Source organism: Manis javanica, chromosome 7 (genome assembly GCF_040802235.1).
Source record: "Manis javanica isolate MJ-LG chromosome 7, MJ_LKY, whole genome shotgun sequence".
NCBI classification, from domain to species: Eukaryota; Metazoa; Chordata; class Mammalia; order Pholidota; family Manidae; genus Manis; species Manis javanica.
In genome coordinates, this window is record NC_133162.1 from 37,388,366 (window position 1) to 37,402,489 (window position 14,124).

Below are 14,124 nucleotides of genomic sequence, written 5' to 3' on the forward strand. Positions count from 1 at the left end.
GAGTGAGTATGGGCAGTTTCCTCCACTAAGAAGCCTGCATGAAAAGAAATAGAGAGACTGCAGTGAAGGGTGGTGACAAAGGCTGTCAGAGCTCATGATGCCGGGGCCCAAAGTCCAGACCTGGGAGGGCAGTTTCAGGAAGGGTTTGGCGGATGATATCCCTCCCAGCAGAGGAGGCCATGGTGTCAGGGGCTGGTTCTGACTGGGGAAGGGATACCACATCCTCTGGGGAGCCTGGGTGGAAGATAGGTAAAGCTGGCGGGGGGAAGCAGGTTTGCAGGGAGTTAATAGGGGTCTGGGTGGTGATTGCATGGCCTTCTTAGAGCGAGGTAGGCATGGCGGAGCAGGAGGCTGGAGCAGAGGATGAGGGAAATGGGTGGATGGATGGGGAGACCATGTCTTGAAATCTCAGTCAGGCTGGAGACCCTGATCTGTCCTGGCATCAACCTGTGGAGCCAAATGACTTTCCCCAACAGCACCCTATGGTCTTATATGGAGGGACAGTCATCGGGTGCAGATGGGGGATTTGTGTGTGGGACTGGGGAGGATGACCCATGGGCTGGAGGGTGTGATATGTGGCCCCAGGGGTGGGGAGGGAGGGCAGCAAGAGGTCCGGGGGACTAAGCTCCAAGCTGCCCCTTGCCAAGCCCTCAGCTGGGCTTTTGCTGTGGACTCTCCTCATTCTAGGCCCACGGTAGGAAGCAACCCATTTCAGGAGCTGTCAGAGCGCTGGGTCCCTGTGCAGCCTTGTGAGGGAGTCCCAGGCCTGTGTCAGCCACATCCCTGGGTTCAGGTTCTGCGGCTGGAATACCAGCAGGGTTTGTTTTTCATTGCGATGTTGTAGGGCCCTGTCTCTCCCTCCTCACCCCCTGCCAGCTTCCTCCCTTTAAGGCAATGGCATTCAAACTTTTTGTTTTTAACCACAACCCACAAGTAAGAATTAATTTCACACCATGATTCAGCAGACACACACACACACACACACAACTGCAACGAGAGTTTCATGATACAGTCCTCACGCTTGCTTTGCTTTGTAGGCTTTTACTGTTTGCTACTTTATTCTCATTCATTTCATTAAAAAGTGCTGGTTGCCACCACCCAAGCTGATTTCTCAGGTCACTTAACTGGGAAGCACTGCTCCGAGGCGGCAGGGAGCTGCCCCTTGTGGAAGCTGTCACTGATGCTCCCCGCCCCTCTTTCTGGAGGAACATTCTCAGAGAAAACACCTCCTGCCCTGGGAGTGTTGGCAGAAGATGCCTGCAGTTTAGTAGGGAGCAGGATTCTTTTTTTAACATAAATTTCCTTCTCCAGTCACCTTCTATCTCCCAAGAAGAGAAACAGGCCATCTTGGAGGAGCCCAATGTGGGGACTTTCAGGCAGCTGATTCCCCACTGACTGTTCCGTGGCTGCTGTGACCACGCACCCCACATCCTGCTTGGCTCCTGCACACACGCCCCGTCACCTAAGACCTTCACACTCTCCTGGCACACCTTCCCACACATACCCCCGAGACACTCCAGGGAATGTATTTTAGGGTGCCGGCCCCCACTTCCTTCTCTGGACTTGCCCTCACCCCACCCCCAAAGGGGAAGGCTGCACATGGCAGTCACAGTCTGTTTTTTCCTACAGAGGCCGGAGCTAAGTGGAGGAGGGGCGGCGACTGGCTGCTGGGCTCTGAGAGTCAGATTCACTTCCCCAAACTTCCATGGGAGACACAGGAAGGATGGTGTCCCTATCAAGGGCTGAGGCCACTTGACAAGTTAGGACTACGGCCTGGGGAGGGGCCGTACAACAGAACCCCATGGGAAGTGCAGCCACAGGGAAGAGAAAACCCACATTCCCCTTGGTGGGAGGCAGGGGTGTTGGGAAGTGGGATGCCAGAGGGCGCCACTGAGAGACAACAGGGAGAGCTGCCTAGTCAGCAGCCCAGGATCTGTGCAACCTCATTATGCTTCTATTTATTTCTTCACTCTGAATGTTTGGGCAGCACTCTCTGGGCTGAACATGGATAGGTTCCTGTTCCTTAAACTCACAAAATCCGTGGGGTGCTTGTTCTCAGGCATCAATCAGCACCACATGCCCTCCCTACGTCCTCTGTGCCCCACACAGGGCCTGGTCCTATTCAGGCCCCCTTCCAACTCCTGCCGGTCCCACTGCCAGGATCTGGGGCTGATGGCGAAGAGGAGCTGGCCCCAGGTCCCGACACCTCTCCCAGGGACACCCATGCAGGCGCTCCTCCAGCTCAGTGCCCAAAGCCCCCGACTACTTCCTTGTTTTCTGTTTCTGCAGGGTAATGGGGCAGGGGTGGTGGTTTAAAAGCAAAAACAAAAACACCCAAACCACCCCTTAATGTTCACAAAATAGCTAATTCGCCAAACCTTCATTTTTGTCAATTTATTTAGAAAAAAATTAACATGGGCAAATGAGATACCTCAGTGTTACAACAGAGTATAGAAATGTCTAGCAATAGTCAAATAATTTGATCTTTAAATACAAAATAACCACATGAACACCTAATATACAGGTTTCATCTGAATACATATTTATTAGATAAATATTAGAGGTTGTCACATCATCTAACTACATACAGCTTTGCAAGACTAGAAATCACAATTAGTTTTCTGACCAGTTTAAAGTATGAAATGATTGCATTGTACGTAGATGTACAAAGACGATGGCGGTGTCTGTGGGAGTTACTTCAGGCTGCACTGTGGATGTGTTTATGTGTGTACGTGTGAATCACCTGCGATCATGATATCAAAAATTATACAAAGTATGAATTTGGTTACAATTTTCTTCCGAAATCCATTTCTTTTCATTATTTCCATAGCACCCTAAAAATACACAGGTGGCAGGACTAGTACACTGAAGCTAAATAGTACATGTAGGTAAAATAAAAACAAAACGGAACAAAAATTGCTTTCCACACAGTGTCAGAATATATTACATGAGGGACAAATGTGGAGAGAGACCTCACAAACGCTAACAAACAAGATCTAGCTTTTCCACTTTAGGATGGAGTCCCAAGCCTTTTTTTTTTTTTTGTTCTGTTCCGTAAAATAAAAACAATACACATTCCAAGGGAAATGAATGCATCTGTTAACATGTCTCTATTTCTCATTTACATATGTACACACGTCCCTTGAATCGCTGCTGCTGACGTTACCCTATCTAGATGGGTCAGGCGGAGGGAGCAGACGTGTAGCTCTCTGAGGGGTTGGGGCTTCTGTTAGGGAGAAAGTTATTAGAAGTTTCTTAAAAAATAAAATGGCTACAGGGAACATGGTACATGGGTAAAGCTTCAAACCAAGACGGGTGATTGCCTGTACCTGGGCCTTTCCGCTTGCCCACCGGCGCCCTGTTCATCTTGCGGAGGCAGCAGAAACATGCCTATGGCCTGGGTGGATGCTTGCCATGGAGAAGTGGCTTGCTGAGGCCTCGTTTTTGCTGAGGTTACTTATGGCTCCAAATAGTTGTCCAAAAGGATCAGGAAAGCGTCTGCCCGGAGTTCAGAACCGCCCACTTGGGGAGGCTGTCGTCGCCTGAATCTGTTGCCAGCTGGGGCTTGCTTCAGTCCCGGATGCCTTTATGCCTCCCTTACCCCTTGGCCTGGCTCCAAAACCACTCTGCTGGAGTACAGTTCCAGAGTGCCGGCTTCAGGCACCAAGATTCAGGAAAGCTATTCGCAGAGCTTGCTGGTGGAGGCTTGCCTGGGAGGGGCCCCAAGAAACCTGCCTCAGGTGCTGAGCCCACGGCTTTCTCAGAGGTGACTGAGGGAGGTGCCTGGAGCCCGGGCTGTGGACAGCAAATCGACCCCCTGCACCAGAAAGCTGTGGATAGGTCAGTGAGCAGACACCCCGGTAAGAACCAGACCAAGAACCCCGGCCTTTCTGGGACAAGGTAGCTTGGCAGGAAGCAGGAACTTCTAAGGCAGGCATCTGTCAGTCTGTCTGGGGCAGAACATTCCCAGACGGTCTGACACAGAGTGCGCCCACCTGCTGGGGCTGTCATGCCCCGGCCAAGGACGGCCACATGCTAACCCGGTGTCTGTCCCCACTAGCCAACTGGGGATGGCTCTAAGCAGTGGGCGGCCTGGTCCTCTAACTCATGGTACAGCCGCCCATGCTCTTTGTCCCTTCATCTGTACAAATAGCCCTGGTTGCTTTTTTGTTTTTGTTTGTTGTTTTTTTTTTTTAAAAAAGGACTCGGTCTTTGTCATTGAGTCAAGGTATTTTAAAAACACCAGCAAAGGCTATAACCAGGTCATGAAAATGTTGAATATTATCAAAGACAATACTAAAATATTCACAAAGATATTTACAAAAGCAATTCTTAAAATAATTGATTTGCATACTGAACACCACGCTGTTTGAAAAAACCTTGACAACAGGACAAAGGAAAGGTGGCGGAGGTGGGGGGACAATGGCAGCTTTCCTCCAGAAAACCTTACGCCAGTCATCTGGTCCAGCGGCTGGAAATCAGCTGGAGCCACTGTTTCTGTAAAATCCAGGAGTGCTGGGGACCACCAGCCACAGAGGGAGGCGGGCACAGGGAATGCAGGCAGGGCACAGGGCACGGGAGAGGGCCCCAGGCAGCAGCAGGGAGGGGCGCAACGAATTCACAGGCCACCAAAGTGACTGGACAGCATCAGGCCACGTGGCTGAGGGGAGCACAGAGGAGCCTGAAACGAAACGGATGCACACGCTACCCGGGAGACTTGGGAGCGGAGGATGGAGTGAGGCAGTGGAAAGCCAGAGGCTGCTTCCGCTTGAGCGAGCAGGAGTATGGGTGAGGGACACAGGGAAGGAGGGGCTGGCAGCCAGCTGTGGCGTCTGCAGAACCACTATGCGGTGCTCTTGGGCATATCCCGGCACACGCGCTAACAGCCTGGGCTGGAGGCGGGGCGGCCTCGAACACAGGGACAGGCAGAGAGGCCGGATAAACACCAATGCCTGGCATTCCTGCTCCTAAGTCTACACGGACAAAAGAGAGCTAGGACAGAGGGAAGCGGGTGTCCCACATTAACAGCCTGGGAGAGGTGGGTGGGGAGCAGGAGGAAGGAAGAGAACAAACACATGGAGAGAAGTGGTTTGCTTGCTGTCCAAGTCCAATGTTCCTTTTCTCCAGATGACTTTGTAGCTTTAAACTGTCACTTAAAAAAGGGAGTGGCTTGGAGCAAAACGATCAGTTGCTGTTCCTATTTGACTCCAATTCTGCTGGCGGCACTGCCCCGCCTCGACTAAGGGCACAATAATTTTGGCTGGGTACTCTCTCTGCCCCCTCCCCCGCCCCAAGGCGGGGCCCTGGCCTGATTCCACGGTGGCAGAGCCATCTGCTGGGTTGTCCTGGCTCTGAGGAGGCCCCTTTCCCACCAGTCCCTAAGCAGGAATGGCACACCCTCTCTCAAACAGATTCTTGTCCTTTATCTCTGCTTTCTGAGAGAGTGTTTACAGGGTATCTTGGCTTAGAGGTCAGGGGGCCAGAGCGATGACCTTGGCCCCGAGAGAGTTCTCTTTCCCAGAGGTTTGTGCTTTTCTGTGGTGGGTGGTGGTGGTGGGTGGGCTGTTCTCACTCCTGCCAACTGTCACTGCTCCTCCAAGGCTTGGAGCCCACCTGGGTCTCAGGGGGCTTCTCTCAGGCTCAGTCACTTGAAAGAGGCTCTGGGCTGGGAAGCAGGGAGGCAGGGAGGCAGGGTTACAGTTTAGAAACTGGAAGAACCTTGGGGGCCTGGGAGGTCATTTGGAACCAGCACACAGAGGGACCAGGAAGCCATCGTCGGGTGTGTGCCTCTCAGTGGGCCGGCTCCCCGTGGGGAGGGGCATCTTCAGGGCATGCTCTGGGCATGGGTTGCAGCCCCACACAGCCTTCACAGTGCGCCTTCCCGCCCCCTCCGCAGCAGGGGCAGTCTCAGGACAGGGCTCCCTGGGGGACAGTGTGTGTGGGACAGACAGGGAAGGAGGCAGAGCGGGAGGGGCGGCCCCGATGGAGGGGGGTGGGCTTCAGTTGTTCTCAAAGAGAGACAGGAGGTCATCATTACTATTGCTCGGCAGGTCAGGGGGGTCCAGGTATGAGAGGAGCTCGTCAGGATTTGTGAGTTCTGGAAGGAGCTGGAAAAGAAGTGCAGAAGCCCAGGTGAAGTGCCAGTCGAGGGGCCAGGTGGCCCAGGGTAAGGGATGCAGGGACCCCAGGCCTGTGCACGTGCCCTCTGCCTGCCTCCGGGGACCCTGGCCCAAGTGGGACACTCTTGAGTAGGGGCTGTGCCCAAATGCTTCCAGGCCAGCGTGGTAGTCTGGGGCACATCCATGCTTATTTCAGGTCTGGGAGAGAGGTGCCCTCAGCCCACGGGCTGGGAAGGCCCACGGTGGGCTTCTTCGTGATTGGAATATTCCTCTGGCCCTGAGACCCTGCCACGAGGAGCTGCCAGTCACGTGGGCCTTCTAGCAGAAAAACTGTGGCTCTGCATGTAGTCTGTGGTCCCTGCAGCTCCTACCACCTGGGGCCTCTCCTAAGAGCTCGCTGCTCCTTGGTGAGCCTGTGGCTGCTGGCAGCACCATTCTTCCTCATGGCCCCTGGGCCAAGGCAGCACACTGTCCCTACCCACTGTGAGGTTCCTGGGGTCTGCCACATGCACACCCTTCATGAACCTAAAAGCACCTCCACTGGCTTGGTCTGAGGAGGGGATCTGGGTGAGAATCTAAGATGGCCACACACTGAATAAACCCTATTCACCATAAAGACTCTGACACTGCTGGGGCTCAGGGTGACTGTGGGGCTGGGACGCAAAGGACGGGAGCAGACCTCCAAGCTGGCAATCTAGAGCCTAGGGGTGTGGGATGATGAGGGCGAGTTGTGGTCCCTTCCCAGCCAGCTGCCAGCCCCCACTGTTCTGAGCACCCTGCCCCACCCCACTCTCCAGGCCACTCAGGTCTCAAGACGGGTGACCCCTGAACCTCAGATGCCCACTGCTGCCTCAGTAAGCTGCGGCGTGACCGAGGCTGGTCCTGCTATCACCCACAGGGGTCTCTCTCAGAGTGAGCGATGGAGCAAGCAGAAGCACAGGGCATGAAAAACACACGGACATAAAACTGGAGACAGACGTACACCAGCGAGACAGAAGGACCCTGTCCCTCCAGCCCCTCCCCTGCCTCAGGCCAGAGAGTGTGGCAGACACGGAGATGGCAAGCTCAATGTGGGGGGAAGAGGAGGGGGTGGGAGGAAGGGAAGGGATCTTCCTGAGCTGCCTCCAGAAGCCCCCCACAGGGACTCTGTGGGGACCTGGTGGGGAGGCGGGGCTGGGCTGCAGGCTGAGGCCAAGGGGCCAAGGGGTGGGCACTGGCAGGTGGCATGGGGATGCACCCCTCAGTGAGGCTTCCTGACTGTGGGGTTCCCTGGTGCTACAGCCAGCAGAGGCAGGCTGGCTAGGCCCCCATCCACCACCCACCCACCCGCTCAGAGCTGTACCGCCTCCACCCTGGGCCTTGAGCCCTCAACACCCACCCCTGCTCTTGGGCAGGTCCTGGTGCCAGGCCTAGCCCCCAGCCAAAGCAAGTGGCGACCCCAACTTACATCCAGCGAAGGCTCCGGCATGTCAGATGCTCCCTGTGCTCCGGCCTGACCCTCTAAGGCTGAGGAGGGGTTAAAGGTCAGGTCGCTGTGTGGATGGTTGCTGGGAGCAGCCTGTGGCGGTTGCCGGGGAGGCTGGGAAGGAGCAGCAGGAGCCCCACTGTGATGTAATGGAGGCCCTGACTGGCTGCTGGGGTGTGGGACGTGCAAACCTTGTGGTATGGAGGGATGGGGCTGGTCAGAACTGCCAGCATGTGGCATCTGTGGAGGAGGAGAGAGCAGGAGAAAAGAAAGGTGAGGTGACGAGGTATAGCGACGAGATGCCTGGAGAAATGAAAACCAAACCAAACCAAACCAAACCAGGAAAATAACAAACTCCCAAAACAAAACAAAGCCACCCTTTTACAAAGCCAGATGGTTTTGTTTCTCTTTTTTTTTTTTTTTTTGCAGAGAAACAAACAAAAAAGTCCTCCCCAAAAACTGCCAGTCAGGGAGGTGTGGAGAGGAAGGCGGGGTAAGGGGCCTCTGAGGCTGCGTGGGGCCGGCGGGGCCGCGGCTAGGGGCTCTGAGATGAGCAGACACTGAGCGCCCGGCTGCCTCTCCAGCTCAGACCCATCCCCACAATGAATGACAGCGAGGGCAGAATGGAGAAGCAAACGGGCATGTTTCCAGGGAGCGGGCAGGCGGGAGGGGTGCTGTTAGCAGCGTGGCGTGGGCCCCCGAGGGCCAGGGAGTAGACAGCAGACACGGACAGACAGCATGGGGCAGGCGTGCAGCTCAGATGTGGGTCTGCGCCCCCACACGGGCCTTGCGTGGGAGGTGTTGATGGGCAAGCAGGTTCCTTCTGAGAGCCCAATGTGGCAATAGCCAGTGCCTCAGCACAAGCCCTGCCTGCTGCCAGGGGTAGGGTGGAACTGAACCAAAGTCAACGGAGCAGAGCACAGGCTTCTCAGCACTGCCAGACCCTTCCTCCTGGCCACCCACCTAGGTGGCTACAGGCTGCACCTGCAGGATGCCTCCCAAGGCATGTGAGCTCACCAAGGGGCTGTCTTGCTGAGGTTGGGACAGATGGTACTTCTCTAGCAGATAAACTAGAGGACTCCCACCCCACACGCCATGTGCGATGCACCTGAACACCAACCGCCTGGACTGGGTCGGGCAGGTGGGGGTGGCGGGGGGCGCATGGCAGTGAGATCTAATCTCCCCTGCCAGCTGTGTGCTGTCCTGAGATTTGGGTGGAAGGCTGAGTCCAAGCCTTCATCCACTACCAGCAACTCTGGCAGGGCCCCAGCCCCACCTGCACTGTGCTAGTGAAGGGGAGCTCCCTGCCTGGCCAGGCCACTTGCTCAGAATGGGCAGCCTGGTGACCGAATGTCTTCTTGGTCTTTAGCACCTTCCTCCCCACCCTGTCTTCTGGACTGCGTGGAAACATTACTTTCTCCCCTCCTGGGTTTGGAAATGGCAGCCACACCTTCCCTGATCTTCTCCAGACCCTCGTTCCTCTTCCTGTTTTCCCTACAAGCTGCTGTGGGCTGGCTTCTGTCTGGTCCAGGTGGCCCCAGACAGCACAGTGCCCCTTTAGCCAAGAATGGGTGAGACCATACAACCAGGGGGTTGGTGACCCTGGGAGACCACATGTGGGATGCACACAAAATACAGAGACCAGGAGAGGCTGGAGGGACAGTCACTATTGCTGTGTGAGACCAGCTTGTGATGCCCACCTGTGCCCGTGGACGCCCCACAGTGCACATCCTGGGGGGTAGGAGGTGGGTCCACACTCCTGGAATAGCCCATCCCAGGACACAGTCCCTGGATCTGATGACACAGCTGTACCCCTTGGCCCTGACATCCTGCCAGAATGCCCCAGGGCCTGGAGGGGCAGGTGCTCACTGGGACCTGCTGAAACACCTGCCAACCTGCCACCTGTCATGGGAGAGTCCTCGTGTGAACCAGCACTTGGTTGCAGCCCTCCTGCTAGTCCCCGTGTGCATGGGAATCCTTCCCAGCCGCATGCTTAGCCAGGCCTATGCCTGTATCACCCCACCTCACACAGCCGTATGCCTGGGTCCAGGTGCCATCTAAAGAGCCCAGAAACGCGGAAGGACAGCGCTTATCTAGGGAGCATCCTGGGAGGCTGTGAAGTCGACTCACAGGCTTAGGTCCCTCTACAAAGGCCCCAGGCAGTAGGACTAAGGCAGGAGAGAGCCAAGGGTTGGACACAAAGGGCACCCGGCTACCCAGGGCTGGGAATCTTGACAGCTCAGGATGTGAGTGTAGGGGGCGATCTGGGTGACTCCTGGGAGTGCAATGCTGAGGTCTTAGGGAACAGAGCTGGGAAAGGGGGGCCAGGAGAGGTCCCCAGAAATTGGCAGCCCCATGGGGCAGAAAATAACGTGCAAAAATGTGCTGAAGCCTATGTTGATGGACAGTGACTGTGAACGGGGATGTGGGGGGGACTTGGTGAAGGGGGGAGCCTAGTAAACATAATGTCCTTCATGTAATTGTAGATTAATGATACCAAAATAAAATTAAAAAAAAAATGTGCTGAAGCCTGATGAAAGAAGCTTTTCCCGATTGGCATTTTGGGGTTCCACGGGGAAGTTGCTGTGGTGTCCCTCACCCAGAATCCTGGTCGATAGTCACTCATGCTGAGAAGTGGGCAGCTCTGGCCCATAGGACAGCCTCTGGCCCAGTGGTGGACCAACTCCATGTGTATACAGAACAACCCAGAGGCCCCTTGCTTCCAGGCCCTGTGATGGAGGATGGGAGGGCCTGGAGTGGCGCCCTCTGGTGGGGGCCCACCCAACTCCACTGACAAACACTGGCGAGATCCCTGGAGCCTTTTCTTGGGCTGGTGTGGCCCAGGACCCACAGCCAGGCCCTCAGTGACCGCTCCTCCTTCTCCTAAGGTGAGAGACCAGGGACAGACAGAATGACTGAGGCCTCAGACTTCAGCCCTCAGGCCTCGGTTTCCCTGAAACACCAACTGTTCTCCCTCCATCCAGGCACCATCAGAACTTCCGCCCCATTGGTGCACGGCTGGTGTCTGTCCTGCTGACACCTGATACCGGGCCCAGCCCAGAGCACAGGCTCAGGGAATGGTGACGGGGCCCATCTGGTGCTCACCAGATGGGGACTCTGGAGGCAGCTGGGCCTCCTACAACTGTCGTCGGGGCGACAGGAAGGGGAGGTCCCTGGATGGCACGGGACACTTTACCAGCGAGGGGCTTTCTCAGCAGCATAGAATGTGTGATACTGTGTAAAACAGGATAAGAAATGAATACCCTCAGGATAATAAGACATTCCAACATTTCTTTTTACAGAAGGTGGTGATACCCTAAAAATTCACACCCCTGGGGAGTAATTGCCTAAGTTTGGGACAAAAAATCTAGATGGCTGGGGCCTTCAGTATGTCAGTATAAGCGTGTGTGTAAATGGAGGGCTGTGGGGGGTGGGGGCTGGGGGCATATGTGGGGCGTGTGCCTGTGTATATGTAGGATGGAGCCTGAAGCTTCCCCCATCTCCTGAGAATCCCATGCCCTGGGGTGAGATGCCAAGTCCAAGGATGCCAACAGGCCATGACCAGCCTCAGGCCTCACCCTCCCTTCCCAGCCCCCAGACCCACTTCTCAGTCCTCCCCCTTTGCCTGGGAGGGAACTAGGCAAACAGCAGAAAGGTCCCAGGGGAGCCCTCTTCCCCCACACCCCCCTGGGGGTGAGGGAGGTACTCACAGTCTCCTGCATGGGGTGACTGAGGGGTTTCTCGAGGGTGGCCATGTTGTTGGGCATGTCCGGTGGGTGGGAGAGCTGGGGGGGCCCGTGCATGAAGTCATTCATGGATGTCCCGCCAGGATTCCCATGGGGGAAGTCAAAGTTGCCATGGCCCTGGTAGTTATTGCCTGGGGAGGGAACAAGAGGGCAAGGGGCTGTCACCCAGAGGGAAGGGAGGCTGCAGCCTTAGACGTCCCGGCTGTAGGATGGGGCAGCGGGGCAGCCTTCTCCAGTGGGCTCCAGTGCCCCCCAACGGGTGCGGTTCTAGGTAGGCAGAGGGGCAGCATGGGAGGAAGGGGTGGCCAGGCTCCTGCAGGTGGGGGGAGGACATGGCATGAGGCCCAGGTGTGAGCCTCCCACAGCCCCCCTGCCTCCACATCACTGGGCAAACCCAGGCCCTGGAAGGAGGGCAGGATCTGCCAAGTCTACAAAGAAAGTTTCCACAGACTCACGATGGCACCATTAGAAGCCAGCTGTCTGACCTCCCTGGCCACTCCCCCCTCTAGCACGTGGCTGTGCTGCGAGGTCCAGGGATCAGCACGCTGGGAACTCTGGCTGGGTGGCTAACCTCCCTGGGCCTCTAGGCACCCAGGAGCCCCAGGGACTAAGAGCAGGGATCCTGTGGGGACTGCCATCCTGTGCCGGAGGTGGGATGGAGACTTGCTAGGAACCTAGCACAGTATGGGTACAGCTTGGTCTGGGCAGCAGGGTGAATAAAACCCAGGAGGGCCAGGGAAGGGCCACGAACTCCAGTGGGAGTGCTCTGTTAGCCCCAGGGCCTGGCACCTGCTTGCCCAAAGTCAAGGAGCTGTCCCCAGGGCTCCAGGAGTCCGGAGAGGAAGCCGGGCAGGGCGGGGTGGCAGAGGTGGGAGGCTGGCTCACATGGCAGCTCCTCACTCTGCCTTCCTAGCTGGGTGCCAATCCACATAGCTGGATGGAGCCAGGGGGTTGGACAGAGAGGGGAGAATGGCATTGCGTGGGCCCCTGTACCCCTGAGTCCGGTGATGCGGGGTTGTCTTTGGGGGTGTATGTCACCTCTACCTCTTTACCTTATGCTCTCCTGGCACTTGCCACCATCAGCCCAGAAATCCTGTGCCCCTGATGGGACTTCTCCCTCTCTCTCTACTTGTCCAGCATCGCCTACCTTGGCTGCTGTAGTCACTGGAGTTGGTGCCCCCAGGCGGAGGTGGGAGTGGGTAGGGGGATGGCCCAGGGCCCAGGGCCGCAATCATCTCCATGACGTTGGGCATGATCATCTGGCTGGGACTCATGGTCTTGAACCGCTTGGAGGGGATGCCATCAGGGTCATCTTTAATATGTAGGTCCGACTTGATGGGCACCGGCCGCCAGCTGCATGTTGGGTCAATGGTGACCTCTTCAAACTCGGAGCTAGGGGAGTAAGGGCGTGGTGTGGAGGCCTCCGCGTGCTGGGCTTGCACACAAGCACTTGGAGCTTGGCAGATAATGAGATGTCCTTGTCTAGGCCCCTTGCCCCTATTCTTGCCACATTCTGCATGACAGAGGTGTGGGGAATTTTTATAGCTGTTTGAAAGATGGGGAGACTGAGGCTAGGAAAAGCAAGTGGCTGGGCACGGGGCAGCTGGCCCCAAGACCTCCCACCCAGAGAGTGACTGCTGGGGGCACTGACAGCATCCTGCTGAGTTTGGTCCTTCCCAGAAACTTGATTTGCCCCCAGGTACAGAACAGTCTGTGGTAGAGTCACAGAGAGGTGGGAGATGTGGGGGTGTGGTCTGACAGCCTAGGGAGGAGGGGATCTCAGGGATGTCCACATGCTTACCTCGTCCAAGCCAGGCCAGCACTACCCGACCCCACCCCTGCCCGTACCCCACGCCCCTAGCCAGGGAGGCCCACTTACTGCTGGATGGCATTCAGGATGCCCCACATGTACTGATCCACCTCCAGGCCCTCAAGCAGAGCGGTTTTACTGGAAAAGGAGAGAGAGAGTCTTGGCGTTTGTTTCGGGACCCTGTCATAGGGCACAGCTCTCCTCCCCTGCTCCATCTTTAAGACCCTGCTCCTACTGCCGGTTACTATTGGGGGCGCAGAGGATCCTGAGCTCCTCCCCTCCATGGCCAGGTGAGGAAGCTCCCGCTGGGTAGGGGACATTACTCACTTGCACACGGGACACCTCCAGGTCCCTCTTTCACAATTCAGCTGCAGGTATGACTCCAGATCAAAGCACTGGGGAGGCCAGGAGACAGATAAAATCAAGACTCTCAGAAACCACTTAGATGCAAGTTCTGTTGCCACTGGGACCCATATGAACCCCTCCCACGAGGGAGGGAAACAGGTGGTGGGAGAGACTCAGGGGTGGCTGCTGGGTGGGGTGATGACCAATGTCACCATTCTGCGTCTCACAGAGTGAACTGGCCACACCGATTCCCTACACAACTCTGCTGAGCACTCCCCTCAACTGTCCCTATGCCCAGATGGCCCGCGCCCATGTCCTCTGAGAAGCCTTCCTGCCCGCCACCCCTCCACGACTGCTCATTGATTCTGCCACATGACAGTCCCTCACTGAGGAGGGCAGCGTGGACTCCGGCCTCTCCATCAGCCCAGCCCAGGCTGAGAACACACCTGGTCCAGTCCATCAGTGGGTGCCTGAGAAAGTGACCTGATGTCCCTCGTGCTCACAGTATTGTTCCAGAGGGAGGCTCTTGCCCATGAGGAAGCCCCAGGGGCCAGCTGTGTGTGAGGGTGGGGCTGAGAGCCCAGCCTGGCCCTGAAGCCTCCTCTCCTTCCCCAGCCCTCCTTGCATGCCCGCACCAAG

The 14,124-nt window shown here is 56.5% G+C and overlaps 1 protein-coding gene across 13 annotated transcripts in view; it reads right to left on the minus strand.

Moving 5' to 3' along the window:
* Positions 1-2,519: 2,519 nt before the first annotated feature.
* ZMIZ1 (zinc finger MIZ-type containing 1) overlaps positions 2,520-14,124 on the minus strand; it is a 223,413-nt gene continuing 211,808 nt past the window's right edge. For 12 of the 13 annotated variants that reach the window (XM_073240733.1, XM_037013332.2, XM_037013329.2 and 9 more), the window contains 6 exons: positions 13,468-13,535; positions 13,210-13,278; positions 12,478-12,722; positions 11,295-11,461; positions 7,567-7,824; positions 2,520-6,107 (listed from right to left, as the gene is read on the minus strand). In XM_073240733.1, coding sequence (XP_073096834.1) covers positions 6,000-6,107; positions 7,567-7,824; positions 11,295-11,461; positions 12,478-12,722; positions 13,210-13,278; positions 13,468-13,535 — 915 coding nt within the window. In that variant the 3' untranslated portion in view covers positions 2,520-5,999. The remainder of the gene's footprint in view (positions 6,108-7,566; positions 7,825-11,294; positions 11,462-12,477; positions 12,723-13,209; positions 13,279-13,467; positions 13,536-14,124) is intronic. The other variant, XM_037013333.2, reaches the window with a different exon arrangement.